Source organism: Microchirus variegatus, assembly GCF_963457635.1.
Source record: "Microchirus variegatus genome assembly, chromosome: 18".
NCBI lineage: Eukaryota > Metazoa > Chordata > Actinopteri > Pleuronectiformes > Soleidae > Microchirus > Microchirus variegatus.
Genome location: NC_139819.1, coordinates 19412586 through 19428524, shown reverse-complemented (window position 1 = coordinate 19428524; position 15939 = coordinate 19412586). Strand labels below are relative to the sequence as shown.

Genomic DNA, 15939 nt, shown 5'->3' with positions numbered 1-15939 from the left:
TTTCTTGTTGTGCAAGATGAATGTTTTATTGTGCATTGTCCCTGTCCTAAAAATAAAATTACAATAAAATATTTTTTTTTAGTTTGTTTGATTTTTAAGTCTTTGTAGATGATCTAGAGTTCAGCATTGTTCGGTTTGACGTTTCTTCCTGTGACGACACTCAGTCCGACAGTATGGCGACGGCACGCATAGTATCTTCTCTACTCGCTTGGAACTAAAACTATGCTAGTGGAAACAACTGAACCAGGATGTGCCGAGGCGAGTCGAGTGGGTGGAAACACAGCATCAGTCAAAGTGAAGATAGAGCTTCAGAGTGTGGCTAAGGTTTGACCTCAATGTCTTCTCACACTGTCACTGAACAACAATGCACAAAGCAAAGTAAAGACTGTCACTGTGGGCTGATAGTGATACTAAAGACTGTCACTGTTCATGTGGAACTCAAAGGTTAACTATTTACAAACACAAACACTCTCTGTAAGAAATGTACCAAGTCATTTGTGACACACATCAATTTTGAAGACACTAATCCCCAGTTTGTCTCTTACAGGACAAAGGTATAAATGATATGTTTAAGAAGTAGTGTAGAGGATTTTCTCTGACTGTTCAGTTCCAGGTTTAAATCCTGCTGAATGGACCAACAGCCACATCACTACTGTCATTTACAACTACCTCTCTCAGGCTTACTGTGTGTGTGTGTGTGTGTGTGTGTGTGTGTGTGTGTGTGTGTGTGTGTGTGTGTGTGTGTGTGTGTGTGTGTGTGTGTGTGTGTGTGTGTGTGTGTGTGTGTGTGTGTGTGACTTTGAGGATGAGTCAGCATGGGGGTGGTGGGAGTGTGCTAAAAAACAACATGGGAGGAGGTGGAACAGAGAGTAAAGAACTATTTGTTTGTGGACTTGATTTGTGTTCTGTTTTTAAACCCTATTTTTTGGTGTAAGGGAAAACACAAGAAGGGAAAAATAAAAAGGCAGCATAACAATAACATTTGGTTTGGTTTGTGACCTTTAAGATTCAGGGGAACATCACAAATAAAAACATATAATGTCAGTGAACAAAAACACTTCCTGGTTTATTTAAAGTAATTTTAATGAACTACTTACTTTGAATTAAATTGGGCTTTTTCATTCAAAACCTGATTTTGAATTTGATCTTGAAAAAATGAGACAAACGTACAAGTACCTCTTGTGTCAGTGTGTGAGGTAAAGTTAGGGCTGGGCGATATGTATCGAAAATGTATCGATATTGAAATATATGGCGATAATCAACGTCATTTTGCCGTTTTCGCTATAATCGATAATTTGAAAAAAGAAAACACATTAAAAGTCGCTTTTGGCTGTGTGTGTGGCTACCGGTATGTTCATGTCCCTTTAAGACACTCGGACATGTACAGTGTGTGTAGCCACATGACTCCTTGCCCTCTGTAACAAGGGAAAGAGACGGTGAGGAAAGTCAAAGCAGCTGCTGCTGCTGCAGCTGCTGCTGCTGCAGCGGCGGGTGCCGTCGCAGTGTTGCCAACTTGCCGACTTTGTCGCTAAATCTGGCGACTTTACGACTCCTCCTAGCGACTTTTTGTGTCAAAAGTGACTAGTGGCAAGTCTCCCGACTGTGTTATTGGAGACTTTTGTGGTGTTTGGAAACTCTCACGTGAAAGCACGTATCCCTCTGCAGTTAATGTGCTCACAGAGAGCTGGTGCTGTCGGGATCCCCGCCCCCTCCCAAAGCACTCACAGGCAGAGAGGAGACCTCTGGCTTACAGAGCGCGGTGTAAATGTAAATGTTTCTTCACTGCCTTTGATAGATATCAAACATAACACATATATGGGTCAATGACAAATAAAGCTTCTAATAGGTATTTTTTTTAAAGTATTTTCAAAATGGATGTAATGCATATTTTTGAGTCCAGAACAATGTGCTTGAACATTTCTCATATATGGTTTAACTATTCTAACTGTTTTAACTCATTTTTTAGCAGTATCTTTAACTTCACGCGATGAAGTGCAGGGGATCTGGGTAGATGTTAATAAAACATAGTGACAGACTCTTAAAGAGCAGAGCTCACTTTTCATTGTTTTCACTCCATGTTCTCAATCTGTGTAGAAGAAACTTTAGCGCTGCAATTAATGGAATAACAGATGCATCAGATGAGCTAATCTCTTTAGTTAACTGCTCAAAGAGAAAGAATGTTCTCTGGTGTGAAGTGAATGTCACAGGGAGTTCATTATGTCCGAGTATTTTATTTTGAGTTTATCATTATTAAATTAACATTTGTAATAGTTTTCTTAGTCTGCTCACTTGCTCAGACAGCTGCATCACCTGATATCTTAGGGGTTTGAGAAGTCAAAACATAAAAATAATATAATTATTTTAATTTACTGAAAAATTTATGAAAATGAATAGGTTTTATAGAATAAAGTGATCGATGTCATGAAAAGATTACATTTTGTCTTTTTTAGATAGTGCACTTGGACACAAAAATATGCATGTCATGTCATTGACCCATATATATATATATATGTGTGTGTGTATATATATATATATATGTATATATATATACATATATATATGTATATATATATATATATATATGTATATATACTGTATATATATATATATATATATGGGTCAATGACATGACGTGCATCTTTTTGTGTCCAATATGTATATATATATATATATATATATATATATATATATATATATACGTGTGTGTGAGTGTTATGTCTGATATGTGTCGGTACTGATATCTGTGTGTCACGGCACGCATGCTTATATCAGGCAAATGGACAATTATGCAAATTAGGCGATGACGTCATTTAACAACTTCGAACTTATCGTTCATTTTTCTTTATCGAGGTGAGCTGCTCCATATATTGTGATATTGATTTGAGGCCATATCGCCCAGCCCTAGGTAAAGTACTTTGGTACTGGTGTAAAGAAATACACACTGGACAGGTGAGGAAGAGGTGTGAATGTTGGAGCATATGGCAATGAATAGTGAAAGTTAAGAGAAAGGAAAACAGCTTTCAGGAGAGATAAGAAATAGAAATGTTAGAGGGAGAAAACAAAGAGGAAGAAGAGGTGTAAAAGTCAAGAGCACTCATAAAATGTACAGTGAAATAAAGTGAGAAACAGAAACACAGGAAAGAAATAGAGTACAGCAGGATGTAAAAAGACAAGGGTAAGTGAGGAGGAAGTGAGGAGGAGAGGCAAATAGTTAGGAGAGTGAGGAAAGACAAGTGGAACAAGAACAAAGGACACACACGTAAAGAACAGGTACAGGAGTAAAGATGTGTGTGTGCTCATACCTGGCATCTGCCTCACTGTAATACTCTCTGGCCACGATGTCCTCAAATAGTTCACCTCCGGTCACCCTATGAGAGACATGCATACACACATACACACACACAGATGGATGCTTGAACAGGAAGTGGGCAATGCAAGGATACCATCATCATTTTCTGTTTTCTCAGTCCTGCACCTACCCCCCCCCCCCATCGCCACACAGCGACCATGGAAACAAGCAGGATCTACTGATAGATTGATGTGGGTAACGTGGGTGGTTAATGGAGGGAGGGGGCAAATATAGGAGAGAGACTTATGTAATTATTTATGGAGGAAAGGAATGGGGGAGAGGAGAGAAGAGAACTTACAAGTCAAAGAGGAGGTAGTGGAAGCCCTCCTCTGATATACTGTCATGAAGACGAACTGAAAGAGAAAGATTGAACAGAAATAAATAAATATCTGTTTATTACCGTCAACAATTTCTGCATCACTCAGAAAAACACTGCTGCATTTTTATGAGGAGGATTAAAAAAGAGAAGCAAAAGAGAGTGATGAAGAGGGAGAGTAAGTGAGGAAGAAACAACAGGGAGTTCATGATAATTAACATGACTAACATAATGCACTATTATGGAGGACATTGTTGGGACCTAAGCCATGTGGATGTGATCTATTGTTCTTTGTATAAGGCCTGTATGCAGACAAAAAAGCCTGATTTGAGTTTAAACAAACTCTGCCTCCCCCTCATTTTGTAACATTACTTGGGTTTATGACTGGAGGACTCCCCGGGGGGGGGGGGGGGGGAAGGATTTTTTAAGTCCCGTTGGCCCTCTTAGTTTTATGGTCTCCTTCACTGACAACCATATAAAGTGAAAGACACACATTCTTCTCTCTTTGTTCCTGCTCTTGTTGCTGCTCTTGCTCCTCTCTTAGTGGTGGTTCTGTGGCCTCCGGCATGCGGCTCTCATCCCGTGCCACACAAACAAAGCCCTTTTTGAAGAAGCCATGCCAGTTTCACACTCGTTGCCCGAGTGAGGAACTTGTTTTGCGTCTGACCACGCATTCCTACGGAACTGAGATGGAGACTCTGCAGCCGCCAGATTCCATCGCACCTCAGCCGACGCATCCCTCCATACCTGACGCCCAAACTGCTTCCACTAAGAGACGCAGAGGACCAACAGCTGTCTGCTGTGAGCCAACTAACGGCCCGTCCACACTCCGTGACACCAACAAAATGGACCAGATCCACGAACAGACCGCGCCACCTGGTACCGGCTTACCATAAGAGGCAACGTGTTCTGGGCAGAGTTAGATTATGTTTCTGTGTTTATTAACTTTTCTTTGTGTTGAACGTGTTGGATTGCGCACCCACATGCTCCCATTTGTGTTATCCTCATAACTACGTGTTCTTTATTTACGCTTTGTGTCCCTTATTGTGGTTATACTGTTTAATGCGGAGCACACCCCGCTGCAGCGCTGGGTCTCTCCCCCGCTGTGAGCGAGCAGACAGATCACATGGTGAGATAATGGCTGTATAAACGTTACGACTCATAGACTGGCCTGGCTTCGCCTGTGTCAAGTCTGTGTGGTTTACACTGCCATCAACTTACGTTACACTGTGTTTCATTCAATTGTGTACTCCCTCTCTCTCTCACTCATTCACTCTCTCTTTCATTCATGAATTAGAGCATCTTGAGTCGAATACGTGCCTCTACAACCATGTTGTCACGCGTTCGGTGTAAGACCTGCGGCCTGATGTTAATGTGTTTTTTTGGCGCCATCTTCGGTGGAGGCGTGCGTTTACAGTCACAGCCACTGCGCATGCCCCCACCATTTTGGTTCTATGAGTGGGAGTGGCCACTAACCGCATCATTCCTTTCTCTTATCTTTCTTATCTCCTCCTGTTTTAATAACACACACGCACACACACTGGTGTTTATGTTGTAGATAGCTTGTGTGATTTTAGCTTTAGCAAGTAAGATTTATTGAGTCAAATTACTAAATTATCATTATGCTTTAATGTTCACTGACTTAGATCATTCAATTAGGCCTTGGATATTTAATGTTGGTGAATCAAATTGTTTAATTGATTCTTGTTATTTGATTTAATAAATTGTTACTATTATTCACTTAAAGGAATGGTCTGTGTCTTTTGGACATGAATATTGTGACAAACGGGGGTTGAGAGAGTCAGTGCTCGGATTCATACCTTCATTACTGTTCAATGGGGATATCTTTGATATAGTCAATTAAGTTCAAAAAAACATGCGATGAATGTATGTAGGGGGCCGGTTTTCTGATGCAGGGGCCGTTTGGCGCACATTGGCAGCCACGCTTCTGTCAGTCTGCTCCAGAGCAGCTTACCACCACCAGTGAGAATGTGTTGATTAATAATGGCCAATTTGTAAAGCGTTTTGGGTGTCTAGAAAAGCGCTCTAGAAATGTAATGAATAATAATAATTAGTGCTGTCAGTTAAACCCATTTTAACGGCGTCAATTTTTTTTAATCGCGCGATTAACGCTCTTTTTGGCCGAGCAAACTTAGTAGTAGTTTTTATCACATGCTGTTGCCTCAACTAGTAACTTCAGAACAACTACAACACCACACCGGATCTAGAAACAAAACAACAGACCAAAGAGTAGTCGGCTCACATAAGTAAGAGTAAACGTTACGTTTTGAGTGGATGGCGACTGCTGCGTGCTTCTCCGCTAGCTCCTTCAGCTCGGATTAGCTCGTTAAGGCAACAACACATTAAACCACGGGATTTCTTTTGCGTTGGAGAAAGGCTCTTTATTCACAGAATTGCGGGGTGATACACAGACTCTGTTATTATTGTGCGGCTCTCATAATGAGAGGAATATCTTAAAATATGCAGAGTGACAGAGATATTCACCTGCGGCTCGCTAATGTAAACCATGATGTAAACACATGGACACATTACTTCCTGCTTCACTTACGTCACAGTACGCGAACGTCTCATAACTCCTACAGCGCACACACACACAGCTCCTCACACACACACAAGTTACACACACCATATTGTGTATAAATAGTGTCTTGAAATTGCAGTAAGCTGTATTCCAATTTAGATACATTTTGATTAATTGTTCATGCCAAAATATGCAAATAACATTTACACAAAGCAAGCCAATCCACTTTTCTATGTTGATAAGAGTATTAAAATGCCGAAAAATAATGGTACAAAAAGAAATCAAGGGACATTTAGAATAGAGAAGAAGTGTGATTAATTGCGATTAATCACAAGTTAACTATGACATTAATGTGATTAATTGCGATTACATATTTTAATCGTTTGACAGCACTATAATAATAATAATAATTACAGTGATTATTTATACTGATTTTAAAGGCATAAATTGATTGTATTTTCCCTGATTTCAGGGTGGTGCCCCGATCTAAAGTAAATTAATTATTAAAATTAATGTATTAATGTTTAATACTTTTATTGATATCAATCAAATTATTGGCACTATTGTTGATCCCAAACATAATTGTGTGAGGGTTTTAAGAAAATTATAATAATTAAATATTTAAAAAAATTAATCATTCATAAATAAATAAATTACAGACATACATACATGAATAAATACATACAGAAGTAAATACACATACAAATATAGTCGTTTCATTTATTTATTTATTCATTTCAATGTTGTATTCATTTATGGATTTATTTGCACATGTATTTATGCCTATGTCTTATGCTAATGAGGTTGGAGGGTCTTGGGCTTAGATTAAAGCAGGACTGGCTCAATGGTTTGGATTTACTATTGACCCTCTTTGTTTTGTGTTTTTGTCACTGTGAAGATGATGTCTGGGATTACCATTGAAATAGTATTTAGTATCTTCAGCAAAGTCACAAGAACTTTCTCCTTCAGTGTCATCGCTGCTGAGTGAGTGAGTGAGTGATATTTTTTCTACCCTGTGGCAGTTCTACGCTTCCATAAAGAACAAGGGTCAATATTATTTGTAAACATCAGTAAATTCACATTAACAGAGCAGAGCATCATCTCACATTAAAAGGTCAAACATAAATGAGTTGCATACAAAACAAACTCTGTGAAAGTGAGACTGATGGTAAAAGAAGCACAAACACAGATGTTTCCTCACCAATGTTGGGATGTTTCAGCAGGCGACAAATCCGAGCTTCTCGATCCAGCTTCTGGTGATCTGAAGGATGACAGAGACAAGAAGACAGAGAGGAAATAAGGAGCTATTCTTAAAATCTGACTGAAAAAATACTGTTTCTTCATGATCCAATACTGTAGCGACCCATCATCTATGGCTCTGCCTTTTATGAAGTCACAATCATCTAAGATGAGACATAAAACTACCCAGAGGGACACGAAAAAACCATAATAAGATGGACTTGCCTCTACATACTTTGACGTGATAATTGTTGATAATCTGATGGATATACAGAGAATCAAATGAAAGAAAATGAATTCATTCAATTAATTAACTGGGATGAGGTTTGGGCATTAATTTGTGGACAGAAAAACAATGCACTAACTGTGAACTAGTTTGAGCGCTACATATTTCAGTCATAGCAGTAATAGTTAATAGTGCTATTGAGCATACAGTAAAACAAATTATATAATCCAATACCAGACATGTTTTTTTTAAGTTAAATTGTTCAAATGTATGAGCATTTAGTGTGATAATCATAGCTATAATGCAGCGTGTTGACAAACTGTTTAAATACATTCTTTTTTTCCATCCATCCATCCGGCGACCTTGAGTGTCTTGAAAGGCGCCTTAAATATAATGCATTATTATTATTATTATCTACCGCTTTATCCTCCACCGGAGGGTCGCGGGGGTGCTGTGCCCATCTCAGCTGACATTGGGCGATAGGCAGGGTACACCCTGGACAGTTCGCCAGTCCATCGCAGGGCTACATACAGAGACAAACAACCATTCACTCACACTCTCATGCCTACGGTCAATTTAGAGTGACCAATTCACCTAATCCCCATATTGCATGTTTTTGGACTGTGGGAGGAAGCTGGCGAACCCAGAGAAAACCCACGCACACACAGGGAGAACATGCAAACTGCAGAAAGGCCCTTGTTCTGAAGTTGTTCCAAACGGGGCTTCATGCTTCAAAGGTGAGAGTGCTAACCACTACACCAACCGTGGGACCTTCTTTTTTTTCTTTTAAATGCAAATGAGACAGACAAATCAAATGTGATTTGTATAGCTCCAAATCACAACATAGAGTATCACACAGACAGGAGCTATTCTTAAAATCTTAAACACTGAAGCAATCCATCATAAATGGGTCAGCCTTTTATTTATCTGAAGATGACGAAGATGAAAATCAGATGCTAGATCTAAAATTAGACATTCATTGACAAAGTATAGTGCATATATAGATTAGAGTGATTTTTTAATGAATTAAACAAGTATAAAAAAAAGTTTTATGATGTCAACATTTTGGTTTTGACAAAACAAGACATTTGAGAACACCATCATTTATTTCCAGGCTTGATCAACACATGTTCTGGACTGAACAATGACTGGATTCATTGGGAGTTTCCCCATCAGCGTATAACTAAAGTAAAGTTTACATTTCCCTGAGCCAGCAGGTGTTAAGTCTGTCTTTAAACACAGAGAGGAGGGTGTCCACCTCACTGACAACGGTGTCTCTTTCAATTTTTGTCAGAACTAGTGCTGCAGCATTCACTCGTTCAATCTAAAAATTGTATGAAGTAGTTTTACAGCAAATTATGTTTTCAGGTGGAAGGATGCTGTTCTGGAAATTACAGCATTGCTTAAACGTAGTAGTAGATACAGTGTTGGTGAATAATTTTCAGTACAAATAATTTGTTTCCGAAAAATAAACCAAACTTTGAACAGTCGAGTTGATCTTAGCTTAGCCTAGCAGATTGAGGTCCTTTATCCTTTATTTCATCAGACGACTGGATCAATGGCAGATAAACCTCGAGTCAACCCTGTGACACACAGATGACCTTACAATGGCAGGTCACTCATACAAGGTTTTATAAAGGAGATCTACTCTAACCCTGGATTTCCACTGGAAGCGGAACGGCAGCGGCGCGGTCGCCGTTGCAAATCGCTTCCATTCTAATCAATGAGAGCATTCCCACCGGCCGCGCTGCGGCGCATCTCAGCAGCGGCCCAGAAGCGGCTCGCCGCGCCGCAGCGCTATCGATAGGAATCAGTTCTATTTTTTCCGTTGCCGCTGCTGAACCTCGGAAATTTCAACGAAGCAGATCGCACAAGACAGGAAGTCCGACACAGAATCAAAGTAAAACATTTCCGCCCCCCTTTCAAAATAAAACACAATACGCAGGTCATATAGCCTGTCACAACTTCACATCAACATTACGTCATCACCGCTGCTGCCAGGTAAACAGTCAATTAATCAGAGCGTCTCGGAGAGTCATAATGTACGAAGAGAGACTGATTGTTGAAGTGGAGAAACATAAAATCATTTATGACACCAGATCAACAGTTCTTCCACGTTGGAGAATAAAAAGAAGCTGTGTTGTTGTTTACTTTATACACAGTCTATCGCTGGATCTCGCGAACTCGCGTCCGTTCAAGAGTATCGCGCGATCTTCCGTGAATACCGCAGGCTCCCAAGGCTCCGCGCCGCTGCCGTAACGCGCCCGGTGGGGATTGCCGCCAGGCAGAGGACGAAGCAGAACCGCGCCGCTGCCGTTCCGCGGCAGTTCCGCGTCCAGTGGAAATCCGGGGTAAGGCATCATATCTGGTGTTCCCACAGCTGCAGCTCTCAATGAAAGGGAGCCTATCAGAATTATCTTTGGGTTTATACTGACAATAAAATGGGGGTAGTGGTTGGTTAAAACATAGACATACTGTATATACACAGAGATGACAGCTGGAGAATGCATCAATGTCACTACCATCTTAGAATTGTCACACACCAAATCTATTGTTTCTGATGCAGCAGAGAAGCAGGTAGAGATGTGGTCCACATGAACACAGAACCAGGAGAGGGAGGAAAAGAATAATCATCACCAGTGAGGACTGCGGTCCCAGGAGGAGATGAGATGTACAAGATATGAAAAGCACAATGTTGATGATTGATGACAATGAATATTAGGCTCCCAGTCACAGCATAAGAAAACCTCTGAGCAGCTGGAGAATGTTAGAGTGTGGTCAGCAGACAGCCATGTATAAGTCAGGAGTCTGCCTGTGTCCTTGATATTTTGACAGAGTGAGTTACTAATAAAAAAAAAATATTTTGGCTCATGAGGGTTGCTTGATACAAATCAGTTTTTTATTGTGTATAATTAGCTGATTTCAGGGGGTCAATCTTAAGCTAATGAGTAATTGTCACTAATCTAATGATCATCTTTAAGAGTATAACAGACAGAGGTCTCCTTCAGTCTCCCCTCCCTTTCTTAAGCGTGTCAGAGAACTACGATGGCCTTCAGATACCACAAAGTATCTTAACACTTTCTTTCTCTTTGTTTTAAACATCAGGGTTTGGGTGAAGTCCTTCATCATCATTGGCATCATCAAACTCCAAAAGGCCCTGACCTTAAGAACATGTAAAAGGCAACTTTTTAAAACAATGATATACTATTACAAACATGGTTATGGAAGGTTTATTCACTTTCTGCTGATAAACCCTGTCAAACACACATGACACAGTGGATGTTGAAGTGAGTACATGGCGCAGGTGAGTACATCTGCCCTGGTGATTTGACCTTGATGTGTAAAAACAAGGTCTGATCACAGGCACACAGTAACTCATCGAGTTCCTCAGGAATGAAGTTCTGCCTCATTAGGACCAGATTCTGGTCCCTATGAGGACTACTGGTCCTGGTAAGATCAGTATTTAAGGTGGACAAAAATCTTACAGAGGTAGACACACATACACAAACATCAAGCATGTATAGAGCCACTCTGTCATGATAAAGTAGTCTCTTCTTCCCTGACCCTCTTTTTGGAGTCCCTGCTCGAAAATGACATGCCCAAACTAAATAGAGTATATGTACATCTGTTACCTTCCTTAGCCTGCTTCCCTTTCATTGACACACAACAGCTGATCTCTAACATGTATTTGCTCAAGTTCTTTATAAAGTGGGATTTGATGATTATTATTCTGTTTTTTTTTGTATAACCAGTAGATGAATTGTGTAGTTGAGCCTCAGCTCCTCTGCTGTTGCCATCTGAATACTGTTTTTTCCTTTTTAAAGACTATTTTAAAAGTTGATTTCTGTCCCAGAATTGTGATGTTTCTACAAACTTGATGAACACAAACAGCTAAAAGTAGCAATTTGCAATTAACCTCAATCTCTACAATCTCTACAAACCAGAGATTTGAAACAGTCACAGCATGTTCATTTGAAGGCTTACATTTGTGCTCTGTCCTGTTTTACAGAGGCTCTTTTCATTGATTTTTAATTTTTAATACTTTTTAAGTAACAAAGTAGCAACTTGTCTGACTGCTACATACATATAATAATACTATGGAATTACAATAAATCAGAATCACATGGAGCACCCAAGAATTGGGAAACAATGGAATCCTGACAAGATGATATTGTACCAGCCCATGGACAAGTTCCTGGGGTGTCTTCTTTCACATGACCCTTTCCTCCTCTCACCTACCATCTCCATGTGCCAGCTCTAAACAACCAGGGCTCCATGTTCTGATGTTCACAGACCGTTCACAGATCTTAAACCTGCAGCCACAGAGATGGTAAAACATTCAAAAACCACCTCAGCCAAATCCTTCCTGAGTAAAGGAGTGAGTCACTGTGACTGCCATCGAACATGGCTGCAGCAGCCTATATTAGATAGGTCATGGAGTTATAAATAGGACCTGGAGTAAAAGTAGTATGCAGCAGCTCTGCCGTCTTCATAGAACATGGCATTACATTAGTAAGTAGCACAACAAAAACCTCAAACACCATTCAGTCAGGACAGATTAGTTCAGCAGAGAGATTATACCCTGGCTCAGAAATACAGTGAGAAGCTGCAAGCAGCTGCAATCTCTGATAAATCGTATGCAGTCATATGTATAGGTACATAGCACAACCTAGAGAAGATTTATTTATCCCTGTGTGTGATAGAGAGATCATTTTTACAACTCATCACACCAATCACTGGAATTAACTGGGATTAAGACTATCTGCACTCACATACTGTAAAAACATGACAAATGTGACATAACTGATGCCAGCCAAGACTTATTCTGGCAAAAAACATAAGAAAGTGGTCATATAAGAAGTGTATTTCATATTTTTTGGTCATAAGAAAAATGTTGAAAAAGAGGTGTTTGTGTTTTTCAATGAAGGATACAAATGTCACCAACACCTGGAAATGCTAAGCTAATTCCAAAAGTGCATTAAACGTCTAAATGTCTAAAACATCAAATTTATCTTATAACGTGCCACTTGTCTGTAATCTGAAGAGGAGAGCACACTATACTGCGGTGTGTCTGTTATAATGCTATATGCTGTATGCAGCAGAGTGAAATATTCCAACTCCGACCACGTTGATAAACAAACTTGACACATCATCCCAGCACAGAAAAGCTTGCCCACAGTTTTCAGTCGAAAAACTGTCGATTTAATATATATATAATACACTACAGTACAGGGCTGGTTAGTGTTTTAATAATTCATATGAAGAAGACTGGGTCATAGTAATACGTCACTGGTGAGAGACAGACATTCAGGAAATGTTTCAATGCATGTGTGTGTGTGTGTGTGTGAAGGCAGGGTAACAGTCAAGTGTCAGCATGGTGCACACTGTCTGGGCCTCAACACTGCCTCTCCAGTTACACTGTGACCACTGTGGTGCTGAGCTGCTCTTCATGTTCATGGCCGTGGCATTTATCTTTGCTTTGGTTTTAAACGGTTAGTGTCAGAGTAACATGTGACACTAAGTACAAACCACCATCAGTCATCCATGTTCCCCTTACACTTGACCATGAGCTGTCCCTGTTGTCTGTTAAATAATTTTGACTGACCTTACTGTAGTTGTAGAAGTGTAATATGAACTGTCCAATTCCCTCTATTCTCACAACATTTCACTGACAATTCAACCTGAGACAGAAGTCATTGCTGCGGCTGTCTCTCCATAAAGTGTCATTCAACATGTGAAACACACTGTTTGTGTCTTCAGTCCTGTATACTCTAAAGTCGCATTTATAATAATACTAATAATAATAATGTAATCTTGAGAGTGTGAGCCTTTATTCAAATATTGACAATGATTACTAGAACTCAGAAAGCCCTTATCTAAAGTAGGGCTGAACCATTTTGTATAAATATCTTATTGGGATTATTTTGACAGAAAATTGTGGTTGTGATATGATTGGCCATATCGGAGGGAATTGTAATTTTTACATCATTATTCTCATTGGAAAAACATTTAAAATGATTATGGTGTGATATTTGTGCAGATTTGTGAGAAACAACGATGTTCTCTTCAGTATATTAAATAAGATGTGTATACATCAAGTCAATAATTCATCTACAATGACACATTTTGGCTTTCAAAAATATTACACCTCCTGCGATTCTAAGTATTGAGTGCACTGTTGTGTATGTAACTGCAACTAAACTACATGTGACTTTTCTGTTTCTGTTCAGACATCCCAGTGTGATAAAACATGTCCTCGGCAGCACCATCTGAGAGTGAACTATTGTTAGATAGCACTTACAGTGGAGGAAATAAGTATTTGATCCCTCAATGATTTTGTAAGATCATCCATTTACAAAGAAATGAACGGTCTATAATTTTAATGGTAGGTTTATTTTAACAGAGAGAGACAGTATATACACAAAAGATTTAAATTATTTTGCAATTCATTGAGTGAAATAAGTATTTGACCCCCTATCAAAACATTACTTAGTACTTGGTGGAGAAACCCTTGTTGGCAATTACAGAGGTCAGACGTTTCTTGTAGTTCATCACCAGGTTTGAACACATCTCAGGAGGAATTTTAGACCACTCCTCTTTGCAGATCCTCTCCAAATCCTTAAGGTTTCGAGGCTTTCGCTTGGCAACTCAAAGCTTCAGCTCCCTCCAAAGATTTTCTATAGGATTTAGGTCTGGAGATGGCTAGGCCACTCCATGATCTTGAACCACTCCTTCGTTGCCTTGGCTGAATGTTTTGGGTCATCGTTGTGCTGGAAGACCCATCCATTTTAAGTTTCCTGGCTGAGAGAAAGCGTTGGTCACCCAGGATTTCACAAGGCCCCATCCATTTTTCCCTCAATGTGGTGAAGTTGACCTGTCCCCTTAGCAGAGAGACATCCCCAAGGCATAATGCTTCCACCTCCATGCTTGACGGTGGGGATGGTGTCCCTGGGATCATAGTCTGAATTCCTCCAAACACGGTAGGGCTGAACGATATATCGTTATTGTATCGATATCGAGATATGAACATTCAAGATATTAATATCGAAAAAACGACGATATAAACGATTTAGATTTTCCCCCACGCTCGCCCTGCATGTACAGTGCTGGCAGTCACAATACACATCTTTTTACGATTGCCCTTGAATGCACACTACGGCCAGCCAACCACAAACCTTATTTCATGCATGCTGTGGATCGACAGCTGAAGCAAACCAATGACAAACATAGGAGGGCGGGAGGGAGACGGAGACGGAGACTGAGACGCACACATACGACAGTGGGAAAATCAAAAAAAAGAAAGAAAAGTGACATGAGTGCGGAAGATAATGAGGCCGGTGGCGATTTTGTGCCAAAACATAAATCATCGATCATTTCGCCACAACCACGGACTTGTGGTCAAGCCGGACAACCGAACCTTACATCAGTTTAACGATCCATTTTATTACAACAAACTCTGAACTCAAGAGCCGCTGTCTGCAGACGTCCTTCTTCCCCGGGCAGCATACAGGTGATAATATAGCGCAGGAGATGAGAGGTGCGTTAGCAGACTGGGACTTGAAGGAGGACCAACAGGTTTGCGTGATGACTGATAACGCATCAAACATTAAAGCAGAGCTGCAATAAAATGTTTGATTTTTTATTTATTCTTTGGTGACTTTATGTTAATGTTGATGACTGGCAGTGAGTTCTTATAAATAAAACTGCACTTTCCATGTGGAAAGTTTCCACAGTCTTTTGTATTATGTTTTTATTTTTCTGAAAAATGCTTGGTTTTCACCGAACCTGTAGTCGTATCGTATCGTATCGATATCGAGATATCTGGAATGAATATCGAGATATGAAATTTTGGCCATATCGTTCAGCCCTAAAACACGGCGAGTTGAATTGATTCCAAAGAACTCAATTTTGGTCTCACCTGACCACATCACCATCTCCCAATCATTTAGGTGTTCAATGCCAAACTTCAAACGGGCCTGTACATGTGCCTGCAGGGGGACCTTACAGGCACTGCTGGGTTTTAATCTGTTACGGCATAGTGTGTTACCAATGGTTTTCTTTGCGACTGTGGTCCCAGCTGCCTTGAGATCATTAAGAAGCTCCTCCTGTGTAGTTCTGGGCTGATCCCTCACCTTTCTCATGATCATTGATACCCGACAAGGTGAAATATTGCGTGGAGCCCCAGACCAACGGACATTGACAATCAGTTTTTGTTTCTTCCATATTCTAATATAGCACCACCAGTTGTCTCCTTCTCATCCAGCTTC

At 40.1% G+C, this 15939-nt stretch overlaps 1 protein-coding gene across 11 annotated transcripts in view; it reads right to left on the bottom strand.

Moving 5' to 3' along the window:
• camk2b1 (calcium/calmodulin-dependent protein kinase (CaM kinase) II beta 1) overlaps positions 1-15939 on the bottom strand; it is a 99744-nt gene that overhangs the window by 66413 nt on the left and 17392 nt on the right. For all 11 annotated transcript variants that reach the window (XM_083904782.1, XM_083904787.1, XM_083904790.1 and 8 more), the window contains exons 3-5: positions 7409-7468; positions 3648-3702; positions 3303-3368 (exon numbers count right to left, since the gene is read on the bottom strand). In XM_083904782.1, coding sequence (XP_083760908.1) covers positions 3303-3368; positions 3648-3702; positions 7409-7468 — 181 coding nt within the window. The remainder of the gene's footprint in view (positions 1-3302; positions 3369-3647; positions 3703-7408; positions 7469-15939) is intronic.